Below are 22,890 nucleotides of genomic sequence, written 5' to 3'. Positions count from 1 at the left end.
AGGCGGCACAGTTCAGGGTTGACGGGTCCTGTAAACATTTCCAGCCCAGTGCCAGCTGAAAACTCGCATAGTGGTGGTGCAGTAGAACATCCCAGGGCATGACATGACCTGTGCAGACCATAAAGTACAAAATCAGGATCGAAAACAGGTGGGTAGGGGGGTCCATTCATTAAGGGCAATGAAGAGCGGTCCTCCATGGTGTTTAGAGACCCTCTGATACAATACATTTGACAATTCAACAAGAGTTGGGGGTTCAGGGGTTGGGTGGCATGGGTGCAATTTAAAAGTGAGCTCAAGAGCTGCAAACGCCAAATTAATATTTTGAACCGCACAACACTTTCAGTAATTGCCTAATTTGGTGGACAAACTGCACATCTGGCAACCAGAGCCATCTAAATGTATGGGCACTGGCAGGGGCCCCGAGGAGCAGAGGGCCCCACGATGTTTCTGATGCTTATGTACAGTTGTGGACCAAAAGCTTTGAAAGTGGCACACAATAATTTTCACAAAGTTTGTTGCCTCAGTTTTCATGATGGCAATTTCCATCAACTCCAGAATGTTCTGAAGAGCGATCAGATGAACTGCAATTAATTGCAAAGTCCCTGTTTGCCATGAAAATGAACTTAATCCCAAAAAATCAATTTGCACTGCATGTCAGCCCTGCCACCTAAGGACCTGCTGATGTCGTTTCAGTGATCCTCTCATTAACACAGGTGACAGTGTTGAAGGGGACAAGTCTGGAGGTCACTCTGTCAGGCTGATTGAGTTACAATAGCAAAGTGAAGAAGGCCTCAGGACGCCCAAAAAAGTCCAGCAAGCGCCAGGAGCGTCTCCTAAAGTTAATTGAGCTGCGGGCACCATCAGGGCAGAGCTGGCTCAGGAATGGCAGCAGGCAGGTGTGAGTGGGGTAAAGACTTTTAGAGGATGGCCTGGTGGGTGTCAAGAAGGACAGCAAAGAAGCCAAGAAAAACATCAGGGAGCAACTGATATTCTGGGATTGGACTGCTGAGGGAAAGTCATTTTCTCTGATGAATCCCCTTGCCCCCTTGTTTGGGGCATCTGAAAAAAAGAAAAGGTGAGCGGTGCTACCATCAGTTCTGTGTCAGGCCAACAGTAAAGCATCCTGAGGCCATTCATGTCATGTGGGGTTGCTTCTCACTCACAAGAACACAGCAATAAATAAAGAATGGGACCAAAACATCCTCTGAGAGCAACTTCTGCCAGTTTGGTGACCAACATGATGGAGCACCGGGCCATAAGGCCAAAGTGACAATTAAGTGGCTCGGGGAACAAAGGTCCATGGCCAGGAAACTCCTCAGACGTTAATCCCATTGAGAATCCTCAAGAGGCGGGTAGGCAAACAAAAACCCACCAATTCTGATTATGTAAGAATGGGCAGCCATCAGTCAGGATTGGGCCCAGAAGTTGACTGACAGACAGCCTGCCAGGGTGAATTGCAGAGGTCTTGAAAAAGAAAGAAGGGCCAACACTGCAAATTTGGACTCTGCCCATAAACTTCATGTCATTGTCAATCAAAGCCTTTGGATCTTCTGGCCTGCTTGTAACTCTACTTCAGTACACCAGAGAAACATCTGACACAAAGATCTAAAAACACTGAAGTGGCAAACTTTGTGAACACCAACACTTGGGTTCTTCTCCAAACTCTTGGCCACGACTGTAAGTTTCTGTTTTGCCCTGTTGACAACCCTGCGCCAGATACTCCATGGGGGAATCCTCCCCTCGTCTAGCACAGTCGACGAATTAATGAGATGTGTCCCGTTTTAGAAGCAGGTCAATGTGGCCAACCTATGGACATGTGCCCTGATTTTGGGACTTTGAAAATCTGCTCACCCTTTCCAAGATTGAGATGCCAAAACGGATAGATAGAACTTTATTTATTTGTGGCCATTTCCAGAAGTTCATGAAATAAATATTATGCTCTGACAAACAACAAAGCCCTCTCAAATACACAACAGAGTGCAGTGTAACTGATCGAAAATTTTTGCGTTAATTTGTTTGATTTCATCGTTTCTCTGTGCTAGGATTGCCCGTGTAATCATTTCTTCTGGTGATAACCCTTCAGGATTAAATTCTTCAATAAGATTTGGACAGAATACGGCTTCATTAATTGGGAACTTAAAGTGAAGAAAACGTAAAAATGTATAAGAGCTGAGAGCGCAGGAACTGAGTCTGACAAAACCATTCACACCAATGAGAGGTGAGAGGACTGTGGGCGTGGCTGAACACGTTTGAGAGGAGGGCGGGACTTAAAAAAAATCTCTTGGCCATAGTCTCGTCTCTCAAGATTTTCTTTTATAATAGAGAGATGTATAAAATCTAACATCTGGATCTGTCTATATGCCTGTCCACTTTTCACAAGAGACCTACTTCACGGATTTCGATCGGGTTTTATTCTATAATTTGCTTGAACATTCCGGTTGATTTTGCAACTTCTCTCATTGTGCCAAGAATCAGAGTTTGGTTGTGGCACCGATTTATTTGCACTAATCCGAGAGACAGACTGTGGGCAGAGGGGGGGGGTATGGGGGTGAAGCCGGGCAGGGCTTCCTCACCGCGCGTCACCCTGGGGGGGGGGGGCCCTTACCTCCACTTAGCTAGTGAACGAGAGAATTACTTAACAGATTTAGATTGTTTTTTTTTTTTTTTTGTATAATTTGCTTGAACATTCCGGTTGATTTTGCGACTTCTCGCATCGCGCTAAATATCACAGTTCGCTTGCAGGAGTTATACATTTGCGCTAATCCAAGACAGAGGCTGTGGGCCAAAGGGAGGGGACGCATGATGTCAGGAGTGCGGAGCCGTGCAGGGCTCTCCTCAGTCATGCGCCAGCCTCCGTTCGAGTCGCTCTACCTGTCGCCACGTGTTGAAGCGCACCTTGCCTCGGCTTAGCTAGTCATACCTGTTTGTTTATTGATTTTTAAAGTTTGTCCTGCTTCACTACTACACGGGCGGAGCCGCGGGGGACGGCTAGTACAGTGGACCCTTGACTTATGAATTCATGAAAGACTGCAACTGCTTTAGTGTCCGATCCACTAATTAGTCAATAATGGATTAATTAAACCATTAGAACACTTAGAAAAGCAGAATGAAAATCAAAATGAAATTACAGTGGACCCTTGACTTACGAACTCAATTTGTTCATGAGGCCTGGTTGTAACTCAAGTTGGTTGTAAGTCAAGACTATTTTTCCCATAAGAAATAATGGAAATACCCATAATGCATTCCGAACCTCCCACAGCAACACTTACTTAACCTTTTCATAATAAAAAAGGGTTGTGTAATGTGCATAATTTACCAAAACACCAATAATGTTTCTAATGTACTAACCAAAAAGTTATAAAAAGTGCCTAGCCTACCAGAAACAACAATTTCATACTGTACTCACCATTTAAGTTGACATCTTTGGGCTGCAGGAAGGGAGGAGGAGGAGAATGAAATGGAAGGTGGTTATTGTTTGGAAGGAGCCTCCTTATACAAATCTTTTCTTTGTAAAATTGTCGAGATGGTGGATTTCGACATGCTGTACATATTAGCGAGATCGGTCACACGAACACCACTCTCATATTTCCGCACAATTTCTTTCTTCGTTTCGATTGTGATCGCTTTCTTTACCTTCGTTACCTTCTCTTCCTTCCTTAGCAATTATCGAAATAAATTATATAAATCACTGCACTGACCGAAATCACGTCCACAAACACATGTATCTGGGCTTCGACTGACACTTACAAACGCTCTCGGCTGTTTGTTTACAATCGCACAAGTGGATACACGTGACCACATTCAGGTCGTAACGCAAGACGTTAGTCGTAAATCAAAACAAAAATTTTGGTCGTAAATCAAGTTGTTTGCATGTCAGGCCGGTCGTATATCAAGGGTCGACTGTATAGAATATGTGATACAAGGCGCTATACAGTAATCCCTCGCTATATCGCGCTTCGCCTTTCGCGGCTTCACTCCATCGCGGATTTTATATGTAAGCATATTTAAATATATATCGCGGATTTTTCGCTGCTTCGCGGGTTTCTGCGGACAATGGGTCTTTTAATTTCTGGTACATGCTTCCTCAGTTGGTTTGCCCAGTTGATTTCATACAAGGGACGCTATTGGCAGATGGCTGAGAAGCTACCCAACTTACTTTCTCTCTCTCTCTCTCTTGCGCTGACGTAGGGGGGCTGTTTGCACACCTAGACGATACGGACGCTCGTCTAAAAATGCTGAAAGATTATCTTCACGTTGTGATCTTTTGTGCAGCTGCTTCCTGAAGCGACATGCTGCACGGTGCTTCGCATACTTAAAAGCTCGAAGGGCACGTATTGATTTTTGCTTGAAAAACAAACTCTGTCTCTCTCTCTCTCTTTCTCTGTCTGCTCCTGACGGAGGGGGTGTGAGCTGCCGCCTTCAACAGCTTTGTGCCGCGGTGCTTCGCATACTTAAAAGCCAAACAGCCCTATTGATTTGTTTGCTAGTGATTGTTTTCTCTATCTATGTGACATTCTGTGCTCCTGACGCGCACTCCTTTGAAGAGGAAGATATGTTTGCATTCTTTTAATTGTGAGACTGAACTGTCATCTCTGTCTTGTCATGGAGCACAGTTTAAACTTTTGAAAAAGAGACAAATGTTTGTTTGCAGTGTTTGAATAACGTTCCTGTCTCTCTACAACCTCCTGTGTTTCTGCGCAAATCTGTGACCCAAGCATGACAATATAAAAATAACCATATAAACATATGGTTTCTACTTCGCGGATTTTCTTATTTCGCGGGTGGCTCTGGAACGCAACCCCCGCGATGGAGGAGGGATTACTGTATTGGCGCCTGACCAGGCACAAAGAGACAGGGAGGCACATGTAAAAATAAAACACATATTTTTCTTCAGCTGGGGACACGTCTTCCCCGTGCCCCTCAGCCACAGCACAGTCCCACAAGCACACACCAAAACAAAAGGCACACTACTCTCTTCACCAGCACTCCTCCCGACTCTGGCTCTCGGATGGTGGCTGCTGGCTCCCTTTTATAGCCCACCTGGAAGTGCTTCAGGTGATTGATGACCAAGATCCGGCTGCACCACCACCCACCCAGGATCAGGAGCCCTTGGCAGTGGCCACGGAGACCAATAGGGCTGAGCTCTGAATATCTTTGGCACCGATGCAACCCAGGGGGGCTGCTACCAAGCATTCCGGGGGAAGTAGTATGCCACCCAGACCAAGTGTCGAAGGGGCCTCCCTGCTGGGCATGGGCCCTGGCCGGCCGTCACAAACAGTATACAGTAGCCTGATGCTGCGCATTCTTTCTCTGACACACCAACCCTGAGGACTTCCAGCCAATGAATCAGTCAGCAGAGGTGTGTCAGGAAGCCACTGGGACTCTTTTATACCAACGGCAATACGCTTGCATAACACCTCACTGTGACTGTGACAGCCACGTCTGTCTCTTTATTTTATAGAGTGTGACACTAGGGGTCACTGTTGCCCCGTAAAAGCCACAGACAACATGTCCAAACACCAGGTAAAAGTTCCAGTAATATTTTTCATTTGTACAATAATGTGCACAAAGCACCTCCACTCCCACAATAATAATCAATAATCACAACAATAAATCCTCCTCTCCACCCAGCAGCTCTGTCACTCTTCCTCCCAACTCCAGCTCCCCTGCTGGGTTTCCCACAGTCCTTTAAATAGTCCTTGACCCGGAAGTGCTCCTGTCCTTCAGTCCATGTGATTCCATAGCACTTCCGGGTCAGATAAAGAGTTATAATTTTCTTCATCCCAGAAGTACTTCAGTTCTTCCGTCCCCAGGCTGTACGAGAAATAAAAATCCTCTTTTCTCCCTGCAGCGTCCCACGGTGGCCCCCAGGGTCCCCAACAGGGCTGTGAAACCAAACTCCATCTCCCATGGTGCTCTGCAGGAATCCTGGGCACTTCTATGCTGCAGGGGAGATGCCATCTAGCGGCCTGGATGTGTCGGCTGGGATGAGTTGCCGGCCGTCCATTATAAGAGTCACTCTATTGTGTATTTGAGAGGGGTTTGTTGTTTGTCAGAACATAATATTTATTTCATGAACTTCTGTAAATGGCCACAAATAAATAAAGTTCTATCTATCCGTTTTGGCATCTCAATCTTGGAAAGGGTGAGCAGATTTTCAAAGTCCCAAAATCAGGGCACATGTCCATAGGTTGACCACATTGTCCTGCTTCTAAAACGGGACACAACGCATTAATTCGTCGAGTGTGCTAGACGAGGGGAGGATTCCCCCATGGAGTATCTGGCGCAGGGTTGTCAACAGGGCCGTGTGTTTTGACAGCAAAACAGAAACTTACAGCCGTGGCCAAAAGTTTGGAGAAGAACCCAAGTGTTGGTGTTCACCAAGTCTGCCACTTCAGTCTTTTTAGATCTGTGTGTCAGATGTTTCTCTGGTGTACTGAAGTAGAATTACAAGCAGGTCAGAAGATCCAAAGGCTTTGATTGACAATGACATGAAGTTTATGTGCACAGTCCAAATTTGCAGTGCTGGCCCTTCTTTCTTTTTCAAGACCTCTGCAATTCACCCTGGCAGGCTGTCTGTCAGTCAACATCTGGGCCAAATCCTGACTGATGGCTGCCCATTCTTTCATAATCAGAATTGGTGGGTTTTTGTTTGCCTACCCGCCTCTTGAGGATTCTCAATGGGATTAACGTCTGAGGAGTTTCCTGGCCATGGACCTTTGTTCCCCGAGCCACTTAATTGTCACTTTGACCGCTGTACACTCCAAACCAGATCACAGGGATTACATTTCATAGGTAAAGATGAACAATTGTTTTGGTTATAGTTGGCCATTAGAAAATCCCGTTTTATAATCTTAACTTTAGCTACGCCAGGCTAAGCTAGCAAAGCTATGCATTTATGTGCTCAAGTGAGCCTCCAAACAACGTTTTTCTAAACATATTTAGTCACTAACTATGCAGATTGTTGGTAGCTGTTAACATTTCTCAAACTTTGAAGGCTTCCCAAAGAAATCCACCTCAGGAAGCAGTGGGAGATCAGGTAGCCCTTAGACAGGATTTCGAGAAAGCTGTCCTGTGATGTGTGCTGTGCTAGTTTGGTAACAGATGCTGTACCGGCATCACATGATCAAAGTGACCACCTGCTCACATTAAAAAACAAAGGAGGTCTGATGAGTCCTTCTGAGGGTCCAGTCAAGGTGGTCAAAGTAGCTGAGCGTGTTATCTGACAGTTGACATTAGGACAAGCTGTCAGTGGATCTGTGATCAGTCAGTTTGTTTGGGCTGAGATTGGTTCAGATGATGGAGCTCATTGAGGAAACACAGTTTGAAACTGACAGCCATCATTTAATGCTCATGTCCTTAGTTGTCTGTCTTCCACAAACTAAGGCTGCACCATATTGCCAGACTGAATACTCTCAAGTTACAGTGGCAACACACGGAAAAAGCTATAAGACAGTTAGTTCTGTGTCAAGGATTTTAAATCCTATCCTGTATATATTTAAGTAACCATGTTGTGTGTGTGTGAGAGAGACAGAGAGATTGAGAGAGGAATGAGTGAAATGTTTTCAGAAATTATTAAGCCAATTTGTGTACAATAAAATTGTTATTTTTTGTCATTGAGTGGATCATTTCACTGTTAAAAGAAAGACAAACAAAAATAACTGGCAGTAACAGAGCAAAATTCACAATTGGTCTGCCAGCTTGAAAAGATAAGTTTTGAGGGCAGTTTTAAAATGTGTTATTGAATCGAGCTGATGGATATGAGAGGGAAGAGAATTCCCGAGTTGAAGAGCACAATGAGAGACACTCGAGCTCCCATAGCACTGAGTCTGATGCAATGTTCCCTCTAAGGAGTAGCATATAGTGAGCAAAAAACATTGTTTATGAGCGACATTTTGTTTAAGCCAAACATTTATGAGCACCAACTCCGACGGTCGGAGTGAGCGATGGTGCGATAAGTACGAGCGATGCCGTCGGAATGAGCGATTGTGCGGGAAGTATGAGCGACGCTCTGAATTCGTGTGAGCAATTGCTCACGCGCTCAGCTTAGAGGGAACATTGGTCTGATGTGCGGTACAGAAAGTCGAGCTGCAGATGAGGATCTGAGTGAGTGAGAGGAGTGCAAGTCTGGAGGAGATCAGTGAGGTGGTGGAGAGCTTTAAATGTTAAGAGCGGTATTTAGTATTGTAATCGGTAGTTAACAGGGAGACAGTGAAGTTGAGAATCGGTGAAATATGTTCAGTGGATTTAGAACAGCAGGTTATTATCCTGGCAGCAGAATTTTGAAGAAGTTGTAAGCGATGGATATGTTTTTTGTGGGACGCCACATAGAATATATCATTACAGTAATCTATACTTGAGGTGACTCGGGCATTAATCAATACTTCAGTACTGTGTTGCGTAAGAACAGGATGAAGTCTAGAAATGTTTCGAAGATAGAAGATGGCAGTCCAAGAAATGTTACTTATATGGGAGGAATTATTTAATAATATAATAATAAATAATAATAATAATTATTATTATTTAATAATTGCCATTATCAGTGTATAAATGAATATAAATAAAACGATTCGCCAAAATCTGTTGTATGTAAACGATACTGTTTTAAACATTATTGTTTTTTCATCAGAAAACCCGGTTTCCACGTCTGCCTCTATTAGTTTAAATTGCACTTTTGCCACTCGCAATATGGCGGACGCGCTGACGTATCGTGTCGACTGGGCGACACAGTGAATGTGGCGTCTATCTATATGTGTCTATGGGCAGCCCTACCGCCTACTGGCGCCCCCACCCCTTTCCTCCAATGAAAGTCTTCATGCGCCTCCAGCTCCGTAAACTCAAGCGAACTCATCTCCCTGCCCAACTACGTTCATGAAATAACATCCATTAAACGAATCCGTAAAATACGAGTAGAAAAGACAGAAAGTTGTGCTCTATAAAGAACACACCCCTTCAATGCCCGTCTGTCCCCGCGGCTGCCTTCTACGTTAGAAAATGGAGGGAGGGCGGCAGGAGAGAACGAAGGGGCGGGCTTGTTGGGTACGAGTTCAAACTGCGCACGCGCACAAATCTGAACTAGTAACCGGCCCGAGAGCTGCGGCGGCTTTCATCGACTGGCCCTCCCACTCCAGTAAGGTAGGTGGCGGTAATGCACCTTTAAAGTGAGATGCGGACTGACACAAACACAAAGAAGTAAAAGATCACTTTACTTTGTTGTTGGTAGCGGAAGTGGAGGAAATGTCCCGAAACTGCGCTTACGATCTATGAATGTGTTCATTTATCGGCACAATCAGTGTCTGCGATCCGTTTACACATTCTGTTTTTGGAGAACTGTTTGCATCATGGCAACCTAAGGACACAACGTTTCGTTTGTTTCTTTTCATTTTAGAAGATATCACACGTGCACCGGCTTTAAAGAAGGAGGGATGAACGAGTGGTGCAAGAAGACGCCGCTGGAGTGGCAGGCGCTCCTCCATAAAGAGCTGAAGGTCTGTGCGCACGAGAAGCAGCAGCACCAGGGCTGGCTCTTCACGGTGGACCCCGTCTCTGCCAAGTAATTGTCGTTTTGTTTTCCCACTTCAATTTGCAAACTTTATTATTAATGTGTGATTTTATTTTCTTCTCACTTTTGACAGGTGAGATCAGAGCACATGTTGACTTTCATTACTGGTGTAGTCGCAGGGTAACGGCTGGCGTGTATTGTTACAAACTCTTTAAAATGGAGGAGTGACATTTGCCAAATTTTTCTCATTTATTGTGCCTTGTGGTAATATTAACAGGATTTAAAAAAAATGTTTGTTTAAAATGTATTCTCGTTTAGCAGCCCCCCACCTCTAGAGGCTGAGCACAGTCAGGGTGGAGTTTGCTTGTTCTCCCCTTATCTGTTTAGGCTCTCTTTCCACATCCCAAAGACTTGCGCGTTAGTGTAACCGTTTCATTTAAATTACACAGATGTGGACGCTTTAATAAGAGTGCCTTGCTATGGACAGGCCTCGCCATCAAGGACTGGCTTCTGGCAAGTGTAGGGGACTGTCTAGGATTTGCAGGTATCGGGGGTCTTAGCCCACCCACTCTGCCATTAATTATCACAAGCAGCTTGCAAAGATATAAAAGCGAACAGCATCCCCTTGGAGTTTCTTACATATCTTACCTGTAGAGAAAATGGGGAAGAGGCCCGCCCCCTGTAAATGAAATGCTAGGCATCTTAAGTGTTTCTCCCTTGGACTTTTGCTTGCATCTTATGTGCGCATAAAATCAATCGGTGGGATTTGTTGTCCCCCTTGGAGTTTCACACATTAACAAATATAGCAAAGATTTTCCAGTGCTCTTTAAAAGTTCAGAGTAAAGTCAAAGTAAAGGTGGTCTGATCCCCCTTGAAGCATCAAGCACCACGAAGCTATGACTTGTTGATACAATGGAAGAGCGGGGTCAGGGGTGACTACCTTGAAGTTTGTCACATGTACATGTCACGGGGGGTATGGACAGAGTTGGGTCAGTTCTGTCTTGGGAGTTTTGCTAAAATCGTACATGAAGAGAATACTGATCAGGATTAGAGGGGGGTCCCCCCCTTGGAATCTTGCACGCAATAATCAGGGGCTCACAGCTACTGATATGATATACTTACTTAGACTTGGGTCCTCCCGTGCTGTCGGGCACATCAGGCAGCAATCAGTCATCATTCTGCTCTGTTCTGTTCTTTGCAGTTTCCCATTTCATGTTCACATTCTCGAGGTCCTCACGGAATGCATCACGCCAAGTCTTTTTCGGCCGTCCCGTTTTTCTGCGATCGTCTATCGGTGTCCAACACAACGGCTATCTTCGTATGTCGGTCATGTGGTAGGTGCAAGATAAGGCTACCCAAGCAAAATCTTCGTTCTGCGATAATATCTTGCAGTCTTTTTGGAACTGGCCTTACGAAAGAGCTCTTCATTTGATCCGTGCATCTGACATGGAGTATTCTTCGCAAACACCTCTGATGGAAGACGTTCAGTTTTTGAGCCATTTGCGCGGTGACTTTCAGTGTTTCACTGGCATACGTCACAGTTGGAGGACGATAGTGTTGTCCAGCCGTAGTTTGAGATTGGTGTTGATCCTTGCTGTGCCGCCTTCCCGATCCTGTGATTTACTTCAACTTTTTTGGTCAGGTGAGTAAACCGGTCGACCTCTTAAACTGGCGTTTTGTTGACCACGATTTGGGTTGTTGTTGGCCGACTAACAACGATCTCCATTGTCTTAGTTTGATCACTGCTGATTCGAAAGCCAACCTTGCCTGCAGCCCTTTATTTTTTGTTTCAGCGAGCAGGGCAGTGTCGTCCGCGAAGTCGAGGTCTCTCAGCCTTGAGTGTACCTCATTCACTGCTTGACGCTTAACAAGACCAATCACCAATGGATATACTGTACTATAACACAGGTCACTAATAGGCGGTCCGGGTCCGGACTCGGACATATTATTGAGTTTTATTTATTTATTTCTGACCGTGTTTCTACACTGCTACTCGGTGAAAGGGACCGCCCACCTGTCTCTGATTGGCCAGTACTTGTTTTCTTCCTGGGTTCGGGTTGGTTGGGTTTAAGCATGAAGACTGAGATTGGCTAAAGTGAAGGCAAGAATGTCAGCCAATCACAGGCAGAGTAGGGCGGGCCTTCACTGAATAGAGGCGCGGAAAACCTGTGAAAACAGCCTGCACTCTTGAGGCTGCGGCAGTGAAAGGGAGAGAAAAATATAAAGGAGTGAGAAGACAGGAGAGCGAAAAACGGCGAAATTGCGAGTCTGTGTGCCATGGCTTTAGCTAAACGGCCTGACACCGAAAACCGGGACTGGATCGAGGCGTTTATGTTCATACTTCCAGTAGGAAGCTCGAAACCGCTGGGTCTCATCTGCTCTGAGACGGTGGCAGTCGTTAAAAGTGGGAATGTGAAACGCCACGATGAAGCTAAGCACACAATTACATTTGAGAAAAGTTACCCACTAACTAACTAGGCTACAGAAAATAAACGATCTTAAAGCCAACGAGGATTTGAACACATTCATTTTCTGGTCAACAACTCACTAACCAGTGTTCCCTCAGAGTTGCGTGGATTTTGGGACGTCACAAAAAAAAAAAAAAAAACAATCTTCACACTTATGTATGAGGACGGCACGGACACCATTCCAGCCCAGATTTAAAATCCTGGCAGACCAAGCAAGAGCTCACTTGTCTCACTGAACAAGAGAAAGCAGGCAGCGGGATACGAGAAAATGAAAGAGGGGAAGATACGGTCAGTTATTTAAAGATGTTCAGATTTACTGGGAAACTGGTTAAGCCTGTTCAGTTGTGCGCATATTAAAAACTCATTTTATTTTTATATGTGGCCAGCTGTGTTGTTTTTTTGTTATTATTATTATTAAAGTACTTATTATTCTCAGTTGAATGTCAGATTTACCTTGCTTTTACTTTTTTTAAAAATTATTAATTTTATTGTAATCATACAACTGGATCAATTTTTACAAAAAAGAATTGAAGACAAATCAAACCTTACCCTTGAGAAGGAGAGCATGGCCAAAGGAGAATTGCTTAGGGCTTTTTAATAGGGCAAAAATAAACAAAAGAAAGGAAAAAATTATATATTGGTAAATAAAAAAAAATGGAGAAGGGAAAGAAATGCGGAAATAATTTCTTCTTATTCTAAAATATTATTGATTAGATCCTGTTAACTTTTTTTTTATTTATTATTGTATCCCTCCGGAGTCCATAGTTGCACTGAAAAATAAATATTGTTGAAATGGCATTGAATTATAGCTTTCTTCGTTTGATTTGAGTTATTCTTCAATTCCACCCGGGGGGGGGGGGGGGATGTAAACATTAACATTATACAAAGATATTGTCTGCTTTTTACCTGCATTATTATCAATCTTTAATTTAATATTGTTTTTTTGAATCAGTAAGGTGCTGCTGGAGTATGTGAATTTCCCCTTGGGATTAATAAAGTATCTATCTATCTTCACACAGTGCAGATGTTGACAGCATGGCAATGCTACTTCAATATATATATATATATATATATATATATATATATATATATATATATATATATATATATAAATTGTAATATATAATGCAACTTAAAGATGATGATGATGCGGACCTGTACATGATTAAATGTTCTCTATCCGGACCTCCTTCAATCATAATTGACTACCCCCTGTACTATAGGATCGAGAAAAACATCGGGAACTTGGGCCTTTTACTGAAGCGGCCGGCGCCATTGGCCAGCACTGTCAGCGAGTGCGGTTTGGACAAAGTGAGCAGATTTAGGGATGTCCCGGTACCAGAATATCAGTGAAATTTCACCACACAAGATCTCTCTCCGCTTCACCAGCAAACAAGAAACCCCATTCAGCTGTCTGCCCATCCAGCCATTTTCCACCACTCGCTCACTATGGGTGGCACTCCAAATAAAGGTGGTCTGATCCCCCATGAGGCATCAAGCGCCACAAAGGTATGACCCACAATTAATGACCGGGTAGGGGTGGTTGCCCCCCATGAAGTGTCACACAGCTAGGACACAAGACTGACAAATGGGGTTGGGATTCCCCCGTCAAATCACAAACCACCATCTCTTGATTGAATGTCCCCCCCACACATCCCCTTATGTCACATTTAGCCCTGTAAGACCAGGAATACCCCAAGAGGACACAAGCTTCAGATAGCTCATTGTGCTATGTTTTCAGCAGATGTTGAGGCGGTTTACTGGATAATCTGCCTTGGGTGTATAATTAAAACTTATTTTGTCCCTTTCCAGCATCGTTTTGGTCTCCTTCGAGCCCGACGGAAAAGCATCCATTGTGACGGTGATGGGCCATGCAGTCGAGACCGTGGAGGTCCTGAACGAAGGAAGTGACGCCATTTCAAATCGACTGGTCTCCTTGTTCATGCCAGTTGCGCCACAAAAACACAGTAAAGAGGAGCTGGAAAGCAAGAAGAGGAGCCTGAAGGAGTGGCTGGAGAAGAACCACATTCCAGTAAGCGAACAAGGCAACAGCCCAGAGACGCTCTGTGTGGCCGGGGTTTTAAAAATAGACGCGCCATACCGGGCGGAAGACTGCAGCGGCGCAAATGAAATCATTTTATCAAGGGTACAAAACCTCATCAACAACAACCCTACGGCTCATACAAAATAGGAAAGCGATCTCACGCAGAAGTATTCATACAAAGGTGGGCCTTCTTTAAAATTAGTGACGGAGGTTTTTTGTTTTTGTCAGAATGAGCCCCATTTAAACCTCGGCCATCTGTATGTGCGCATTAAGCGTTACGCTTTTGAAGACGCAGCTTGTTGTGTTATTACAGAAGTTACATTACGCAGGTCTGTGACATACAACACCTCAAGTGTATGTTGTACATAATAAATTATTTTGATATATGGCTTTATGGTGAGTGTGCTGTTTACTTTGCTATCTCTAAGAGGCCAAAGCACCATATTGAAGAGCTTCATCCATTAATTACCGAGACCGGCTAGAGTTGCTAGAAGGCTGATGCCATCTTGGCAGGTACCCACGTTATAAGGGTGGCCTCAACATACAGTATTTTGGGTTTTCTGTCACACCCTGGAGTTACAATGTCAGGGGGACAGACCACTCACTCTAAAGGGGTTTTCACATCGACTTCATTTGTGTCGGGTACAGCTCCAATTCTAAAAAAAGCTGGCACACTTGGAAAATGCAAATAAAAACAAAAAGGAGTGATAAGTAAAATTAATTGGACTTGTAGTCAAACAGAAACCGTATAAAGACACAGCAGGTCATGTAGGACTCAATCCGTGACCTTGATTTTGAAGATCAGCTTATTTTGATATTAATGATTTCAGAATGTGATGATGATCAATTGATGAAACTAATTTACAACATAAAAAAAAAAAAATAGTTGGCACGGGGTAGTTCAGGTCTAATGACGATGTGACAAGGTGAGGCCATCGTGTTCTAGTATAGGGTGGTCCTGGGGACCAACCAGCCAGCTAGCTTCTGCTTTAATTGGACTCCTGGGCTAATTAGGTGAACTGTTATTGTCCAGATTAAAAAGTACTAAGCAGTTATAGGGGAAGAATGTATTTTGTTTTCTTTTTAATGATATTTTCATCTTGATTTTCATTCTATTTTTCTGGTTGTTCTAATTGTTTAATTAATCTATCATTGAGTAATTAGTGGATCTGACAATAAAATACCCTGGCGCCCCGCCCGGGGTTTGTTTCCTGCCTTGCGCCCTGTGTTGGCTGGGATTGGCTCCAGCAGTCCCCCGTGACCCTGTAATTAGGATATAGCGGGTTGAATAATGGATGGACAATAAAGTAGCTACAGCTTTTTGTGATTCAGTGCTGTTTGCCTGGGTGTCGTTTTTGTCATTATTAAGATATGATGAAGGGGGAAAACTGCACAGAGAAAGGGTGAAATATAACGAAATCGACAAAAGAGAGTTAAGCATTTAAAACCATAGCAAGAATAGAAATATTTCTAAAGGTCTTATAAGTGTAACAAGATAACCAAGATGAGACTATACAACTCGCTTATAGTACCGATTGCCTTGTACGGATGCGAAACGTGGACTCTTAGAAGTGCTGAAGAAAGACAACTGCTCGTGTTCGAGATGGCAGCGCTCAGAAAGATACTTGGAGTACGCATCATAGGCAAGATGAGAAACGAAGACATCAGGAAGGCCCTCAACCAGACAGAAACGATAGTGCAACGAGTGCATGAACGACAACATAAGTGGCTAGGTCATGTACTCCGAATGGACAAGAACAGGATTGCTAACATCACACTACATGGAAGAGTGGATGGAACCAACAAGAGAGGGCGCCCAAGAATGACATGGGTGTCGGCAGCACTCTCAAGATATGACATGGGACTGCAAGATGTAACGCGGACTGCCCAAGACAGAGATCTGTGGTGTTTGATGTCTCCTCATGCTAGAGCCCACGTCGATGTGTAATTACAACACTGAGATATGGCGAAGAGAGAAGAAGTGTAAAAATCAGCCCTCTGTGCTTCCTTAATGTAGAATAAGAACAGAAAAAAATACCAGCTAATTAATTGAGATCAGTGTTATCAGGTTATAGCAAAAAAACCTGAAGCCACAGTGTGAGAATCCCTGGCTTCATACATTTTAATACACACCACTCAAAAAAATGAAAGTCATTCCCATCTCTGACTTCCGAGGTTTAAAAAAGAAAAAGGCCGAACAATTCCATGTGTCTGTGGTTCTCTGTGGGAAGAAAAAACTCCCTAATGTTTGCGAGAAATGTCCCCTTAACAAGTTTCCAGCTGTGCCACCCATGTTTTTGTTGGTGTTCTGATTCTGTCACACCAGTCCTGACCAAAAGTGATTTTTGTGTATCTGTGACTACCATCCAACTATACTGCTCAAAAAAATGAAAGGACCGCATTGTAATGAGAGTACAGCATCAAGTCAATGACACTTGTGGGCTATTGATCTGGTCAGTGAAGTAGCAGAGGGGCTTGTTCATCAGTTTCAGCTGCTTTGGTGCACTAGAGGGGCAACACTGAGACGACCCCCAAAACAGGAGTGAATGGGTTAACAGCTGGAGGGTGGCCACTGATATTTGTCCCTCGTTTCGCATTTGGCTACGGTCAGTGTCACTACTGGTAGCATACAGCCATACCTAGACCTGACAGTGCTGGCACAGGTAGTCCAACATCTCAAGGATGGCACACCAATACGTGGCATTGCCAGAAGGTTTGCTGTGTCTCTAAGCAGTGTCACAAGGGCATGGAGGAGATTCCAGGAGACAGACAGGCAGATGCTTTAGGAGAGCTGGACAGGGCCCCTCGTAGAAGGTCCTCAACCCATCAGCAGGACCCACCGGTATCTGCTCCTTTGGGCAACGAGGAACAGGATGAGCACTGGCAACGCCTACAAAATGACCTCCAGCAGGCAGGCTTGCCACTGGTGTGAATGTCTCTGAGCAAACAATCAGAAACAGACTTCATGAGGGTGGCCCGAGGGCTTGACGTCCTCTAGTGGGCGCCGTGGAGCTCGATTGGCATTTGCCATAGAATATCAGAATTGGGAGGTCCACCACTGGCGGGCACCCTGTGCTTTTCCCAGATGAGAGCAGGTTCACCCTGAGCACATGTGACAGACATGAAAGGGTCTGGAGAAGCCGTGGAGAATGTTATGCTGCCTGTGACATCGTTCAGCATGACTGGTGGGTCAGTGATGGTCAGTCTGAGGAGGCATATCCATGGAGGGACAGACAGACCTCTACAGGCCAGACAACGGCACCGCAGGACTGCCATTAGGTATCGGGATGAACTCCTTGGCCGCATTGTCAGACCCTATGCTGGTTCCTCCTGGTGCACGACAATGCCTGGCCCCATGGGGCAAGAGGATGAAGAAATTGATACCCTGTTAATTAGTGTTCCCTTATTTTAATTCTTATTTATTTTGTCTTTTTTCTCTTTCTTCATCATCTAAAGCACTTTGAGCTACATTGTTTGTATGAAAATGTGCAAAAGAAATAAATGTTGTTGTTAATTGACTGCCCCCCTCCTCCCACTCTGCTCACCTGACCTCAATCCAGTAGAACACCTCTGGGGGGACATTATGTTTGGGTCTATCTGATACCTCGGCCTGTCCAGAAGCTCAGTGATGCCCTGGTCCAGATCTGGGAGGAGATCCCCCAGGACACCATCCGTTGTCACACTAGGACGTTGTCAGGCATGGTGGTCAGGAGGGGGTGTCCCTCTGTCAGATGATCCTTTTCATTTCCATCCTTTCATTCCTAACACATCACCATATCAGTCCATAGCAGTAGAGAGAGCCAGCAGGAGTTCTTTTTTCCCCCATTGAGATCTGATGGGTTTTCAAAGTGATCCTTTAATTTTTTTGAGCAGATAGATAGATAGATAGATAGATATGAAAGGCACAATTAGATATCTATCTATCTATATACAGTGCATCACTTTTTTCACATTTTGTTATGTTACAGCCTTATTCCAAAATGGATTAAATTAATTTTTTCCTCAGAATTCTACACACAACACCCCATAATGACAACATGAAAAAAGTTTACTTGAGATTTTTGCAAATTTATTAAAAATAAAAAAACGGAGAAATCCCATGTCCATAAGTGTTCACAGCCTTTGCTCAATACTTTGTCGATGCCCCTTTGGCAGCAATTCCAGCCTCAAGTCTTGTTGAATATGATGCCACAAGCTTGGCACACCTATCCTTGGCCAGTTTGGCCCATTCCTCTTTGCAGCACCTCTCAAGCTCCATCAGGTTGGATGGGAAGCGTCGGTGCACAGCCATTTTAAGATCTCTCCAGAGATGTTCAATCGGATTCAAGTCTGGGCTCTGGCTGGGCCACTCAAGGACATTCACAGAGTTGTCCTGAAGCCACTCCTTTGATATCTTGGCTGTGTGCTTAGGGTCGTTGTCCTGCTGAAAGATGAACCGTCGCCCCAGTCTGAGGTCAAGAGCGCTCTGGAGCAGGTTTTCATCCAGGATGTCTCTGTACATTGCTGCAGTCATCTTTCCCTTTATCCTGACTAGTCTCCCAGTTCCCCACAGCATGATGCTGCCACCACCATGCTTCACTGTAGGGATGGTATTGGCCTGGTGATGAGCGGTGCCTGGTTTCCTCCAAACGTGACACCTGGCATTCACACCAAAGAGTTCAATCTTTGTCTCATCAGACCAGAGAATTTTCTTTCTCATGGTCTGAGAGTCCTTCAGGTGCCTTTTGGTAAACTCCAGGCGGGCTGCCATGTGCCTTTTACTAAGGAGTGGCTTCCATCTGGCCACTCTACCATACAGGCCTGATTGGTGGATTGCTGCAGAAATGGTTGTCCTTCTGGAAGGCTCTCCTCTCTCCACAGAGGACCTCTGGAGCTCTGACAGAGTGACCATCGGGTTCTTGGTCACCTCCCTGACTAAGGCCCTTCTCCCCCGATCACTCAGTTTAGATGGCCAGCCAGCTCTAGGAAGAGTCCTGGTGGTTTTGAACTTCTCCCACTTACGAATGATGCAGGCCACTGTGCTCACTGGGACCTTCAAAGCAGCAGAAATTTTTCAGTAACCTTCCCCAGATATGTGCCTCGAGACAATTCCTTTGACTTCATGCTTGGTTTGTGCTCTGACATGAACTGTCAACTGTGGGACCTTATATAGACAGGTGTGTGCCTTTCCAAATCAGGTCCAGTCAACTGAATTTACCACAGGTGGACTCCAATGAAGCTGCAGAAACATCTCAAGTATGATCAGGGCAAACAGGAGGCACCTGAGCTCAATTTTGAGCTTCATGGCAAAGGCTGTGAATACTTACGTACATGTGCTTTCTCAATTTTTATATTTTTAATAAATTTGCAAAAACCTCAAGTACACTTTTTTCACGTTGTCATTATGGGGTGTTCTGTGTAGAATTCTGAGGAAAAAAAATGAATTTAATCCATTTTGGAATAAGGCTGTAACATAACAAAATGTGGAAAAAGTGATGCGCTGTGAATACTTTCCGGATACACTGTATATCTATCTATCTATCTATCTATCTATCTATCTATCTATCTATATACACACACACACACACACAGTGGAACCTCGGGTCACGACTGTAATTCGTTCCAAAACTGTGGTTGCAACCTGATTTGGTCGTGACCCAAAGTCATTTCCCCCATAGGATTGTTTGTAAATACAATTAATTAGTTCTGGACCGTACGAGCTGTACGTAAATATATATATTTTTTTAAAGATTTTTAAGCACAAAAATAGTTAATTATACCATAGAATGCACAGTGTAATATTAAACTAAATGTTTACTTACTTCTTCTGCTTGGGCTCTCTCGCTCACTGCACAGGGAGAGACTGAACACGTGCGGAAATCATCGGCGTGTACAAACCGGAAAGGAAACTGGCTTGTTCGTCACCCAAGTGTGTGGTCATGAACAGATGCAAAAGTCTGGTGAACTTTTTGGTCGTAACCCGATTTGTACGTGGTACGAGACGTTCGTGACCCAAGGTTCCACTGTCTATATTTTATAGGGATTTTGTGAGGTTTTTAATTTTGACAGTTTGGCAAAGTTTAGTTTTCATTGTTCATGTGGTCTAGAATGGTCATGCTGGTGACATCACAGCTGTGTGACTGTAACTGTATGACGTGTTTACCATGCAGTATTCCTTGCTGGATGCGTTTTGTTCCTCAACCCCTTTATTCTGGTCAGCTTTTCTCAAGCAGGCCGTAGCACCAGGATCGACTTACAGCTATCTGTGACGTAACATTCATTCAGACATCATCTGACCGCATCGACGTTCATGCTCCAGTGAAGCTATAGTAGAGATCAGAAAATGAGACATGGCAGATGCAACAGTCTCCTGCACGTAGTGCGTGTATCTCATTTCTCCTGTACACAAAGCGATTGTGCCGACTGTACTGTACTTTCTATTCTTATATGTTAATGTGAACTTCCTATGCTTCAACTGGTAGGCGGCTGCACCCAGCCTTACACGTCTGGAGCGCTGTAGCGTTCTCTCTCTGTGTATTTAGTCAGAACAGGTTCACTACGGTATCCCATAGAGCTTTGCTAAGTCCTGTATATAATAAAGGGTGAGTCAAAATTATGTTAACACTAATGGATTACTTTTTATCTCGATCACACCTTTTCAGGTCGATGGACCATTGCCATGGCCTCCACACTCCCCTAATTTCTGGTTATGGGGTATGGTGAAGGTGATATCAATGACCTGAAGGACAGAATATGGACTGTGGTATCGTCTACTCCCCATGAAATGTGTGACCGGGCTTTAAATGGTGCTGTTGCTCGTTGGATTTTGTGTGCTGAACATGATGGCGAACAGATCGAGATATTCCTGTAAATCACCTTGCACATATGAAGTATGTTTTATGAATAAATTATTTCCGCCATTCAAATGTTAACATCATTTTGACTCACCCAACGTGTTACATTTCACAGAACACATCGAGGACGGTAAGCAGTGCATACCTGTAATTTGGTTTTGAGCTTTGCTTTGCCTTGCATGTCCGAGTTCTCCCTTTTCTGTTTGATTCGCGGTTGCCTGATTATTTTCCGATCTCTCAGAATGTCTCTGCCTAGAATTTCATTTCCTGGTCTTTCTGTCGCTCACAATAATCCTCAGACTCTGCGCTGCTTTTTCTTCAGGAAATCTGCAAGCTGGCAGGTGTAGTTGGGTTGCACCTTCTACTATTATTCTGTATATTTCTCTAATTGTTTCTGAGGTCAGATGTTACCTTTTTCCTTTATTTCTTCTTGATCGGGTATCACTGTATTTATTTCTAAATTCAATAAAAAAAATTTGGTTACATAACATGTAAGTGGTCAGCTGTGCCTTCAATCATCAGAGAGACTGTGCTTCTCCCACTTTTCTGTTCACAAACACAATGCTAATGTTCCCCAACATGTGCCCATTATTATAAGGTGTAGTATTCTCCTTTACGAGTATCCAGTAAGGCTCACCCCACCTAACAACCACACAACATATCAATAAAAAGCACAGCGTGATTGTGATGGCCATCACTCCGGCTGTACACAGCACATTTCTGCTAACTGACCTTCACTACGCAGCAGCTGTATGGTGCCAGGAGTCCAGAAAGTTGGCACCAAGCGACTCGCCTAGTCAACGAGTGAGCACACAATGGACGGTATTATTGTGCAGTTCAGCTGTCATGCGAAATCTCACAAAGAATTCATCTCCAGCCCGCCAGTCCAACCTCTCGAGTATTTTTATTTTCCAATTTCAGTACAGGAACTCTCACATCTTTCCAGAACACTCTAGGTTTTCAAAGACAACAGGTGGGTTACGTGGTGGTCGTCAAGGTGGCGAGTTTTGTAACAGAGTCTTTGGCAGTAACACAAACATACGTTTGCAGTTTGGACTCCTCAGATGAGTGGTGAGGGGTTTCCATTGCAGCAGCACACTGCCAGGCCTGGAGGAAAAGCACAAGGCTGCAGATCTTGGTTTTCAGAGCATGATTTCACTGTGTGACTTCTGCTATGTCATGGATGTAGAATGCGATACAAATATTACTGCAAAGCAACTAGCATTCCTAATGTAATAAAAGTGAAACTCGTAACAAAAGCGGACCACCAAAGGAGACATGTCCGCATACGAAACTAAATAAATAAGAGGAGGCAAGACGGATCATAGCTGGTCAAAAACAGAACACGTTTGTGCACATGGGCCAGCAGTCCAAATGGCGTCCCATGAGAAAAGTCCTCTACTCTGAGGATCTTTGTTCCAGTCGAGAACGCTTGGGTACTCCTCAGAAAGTGAAAAACAACTTCGGCAACCTTAACAATGAAGCACTGAACTAAAGGGCCAACAATGCCTTCTTACTGCGTTGTGACTAACTTAACTATCACATCGATGATGCGGGATCCTCGGGGGCAGCTGCACAGGTCCATGCTGGGGTTCTTGATTTTATCTTCTAGTAGCTGATCCAGTTCCCAGCGTAATTCCTTAACTAGCTCTGCAACCTGGACAAAAGATAAAAACAAAAAGTACCAAAACAAAGTCACCGTCATTTATGGGGGTATCCTTTAACAGAAATCAAAAATTAATAGAGATGCGAGACGGCCCTCTCTCTGTCTTCTGGCGCTTGGTTCCTCTGGAGTGAGTGCAATGACCCCTTCATGCCTAAGCGTTTTACCACTAGATAAAAACACTCCTAAACCTCTTAAGAAGTTACTGTATATGCCTTGGGTGGGCAAAGTCAGTCCTGAAGGGCCACAGTGGTTGGAGGTTTTTGTTCCAACCCAGTTGCTTAATTAAAAACAATTCTTGTCAATTATTCAATTTCATGGCTTGCTAGCACTTTAACTCTGCCATGTCAAGTCATTGTCATATCCTTGATTTTTCCTTT

At 44.2% G+C, this 22,890-nt stretch overlaps 2 protein-coding genes across 2 annotated transcripts in view; one reads left to right on the top strand and one right to left on the bottom strand.

Annotated features, from left to right (window-relative positions):
- The first annotated feature begins 9,169 nt into the window (after positions 1–9,169).
- gemin6 (gem (nuclear organelle) associated protein 6) lies at positions 9,170–14,408 on the top strand. The gene is made up of 2 exons (XM_028820516.2): positions 9,170–9,553; positions 13,783–14,408. The coding sequence occupies exons 1-2, from the start codon at positions 9,426–9,428 to the stop codon at positions 14,159–14,161; spliced, it is 507 nt and encodes a 168-aa protein (XP_028676349.1). The 5' UTR covers positions 9,170–9,425; the 3' UTR covers positions 14,162–14,408.
- A 7,331-nt stretch (positions 14,409–21,739) lies between these two features.
- dhx57 (DEAH (Asp-Glu-Ala-Asp/His) box polypeptide 57) overlaps positions 21,740–22,890 on the bottom strand; it is a 73,609-nt gene continuing 72,458 nt past the window's right edge. Inside the window, exon 24 of the mRNA XM_028820515.2 lies at positions 21,740–22,504. Coding sequence (XP_028676348.1) covers positions 22,361–22,504 — 144 coding nt within the window. The 3' untranslated portion in view covers positions 21,740–22,360. The remainder of the gene's footprint in view (positions 22,505–22,890) is intronic.

Source organism: Erpetoichthys calabaricus, chromosome 15 (genome assembly GCF_900747795.2).
Source record: "Erpetoichthys calabaricus chromosome 15, fErpCal1.3, whole genome shotgun sequence".
NCBI lineage: Eukaryota > Metazoa > Chordata > Cladistia > Polypteriformes > Polypteridae > Erpetoichthys > Erpetoichthys calabaricus.
This window is presented reverse-complemented; position numbering and strand designations above follow the sequence as displayed.

Bases quoted from the DNA above. Each gene is read 5' to 3' on its own strand.
- gemin6 (XM_028820516.2), top strand. From the start codon at position 9,426: ATGAACGAGTGGTGCAAGAAGACGCCGCTGGAGTGGCAGGCGCTCCTC. The intron at 9,554-13,782 runs GTAATTGTCGTT...GTCCCTTTCCAG, and splicing joins GTGGACCCCGTCTCTGCCAA to CATCGTTTTGGTCTCCTTCG.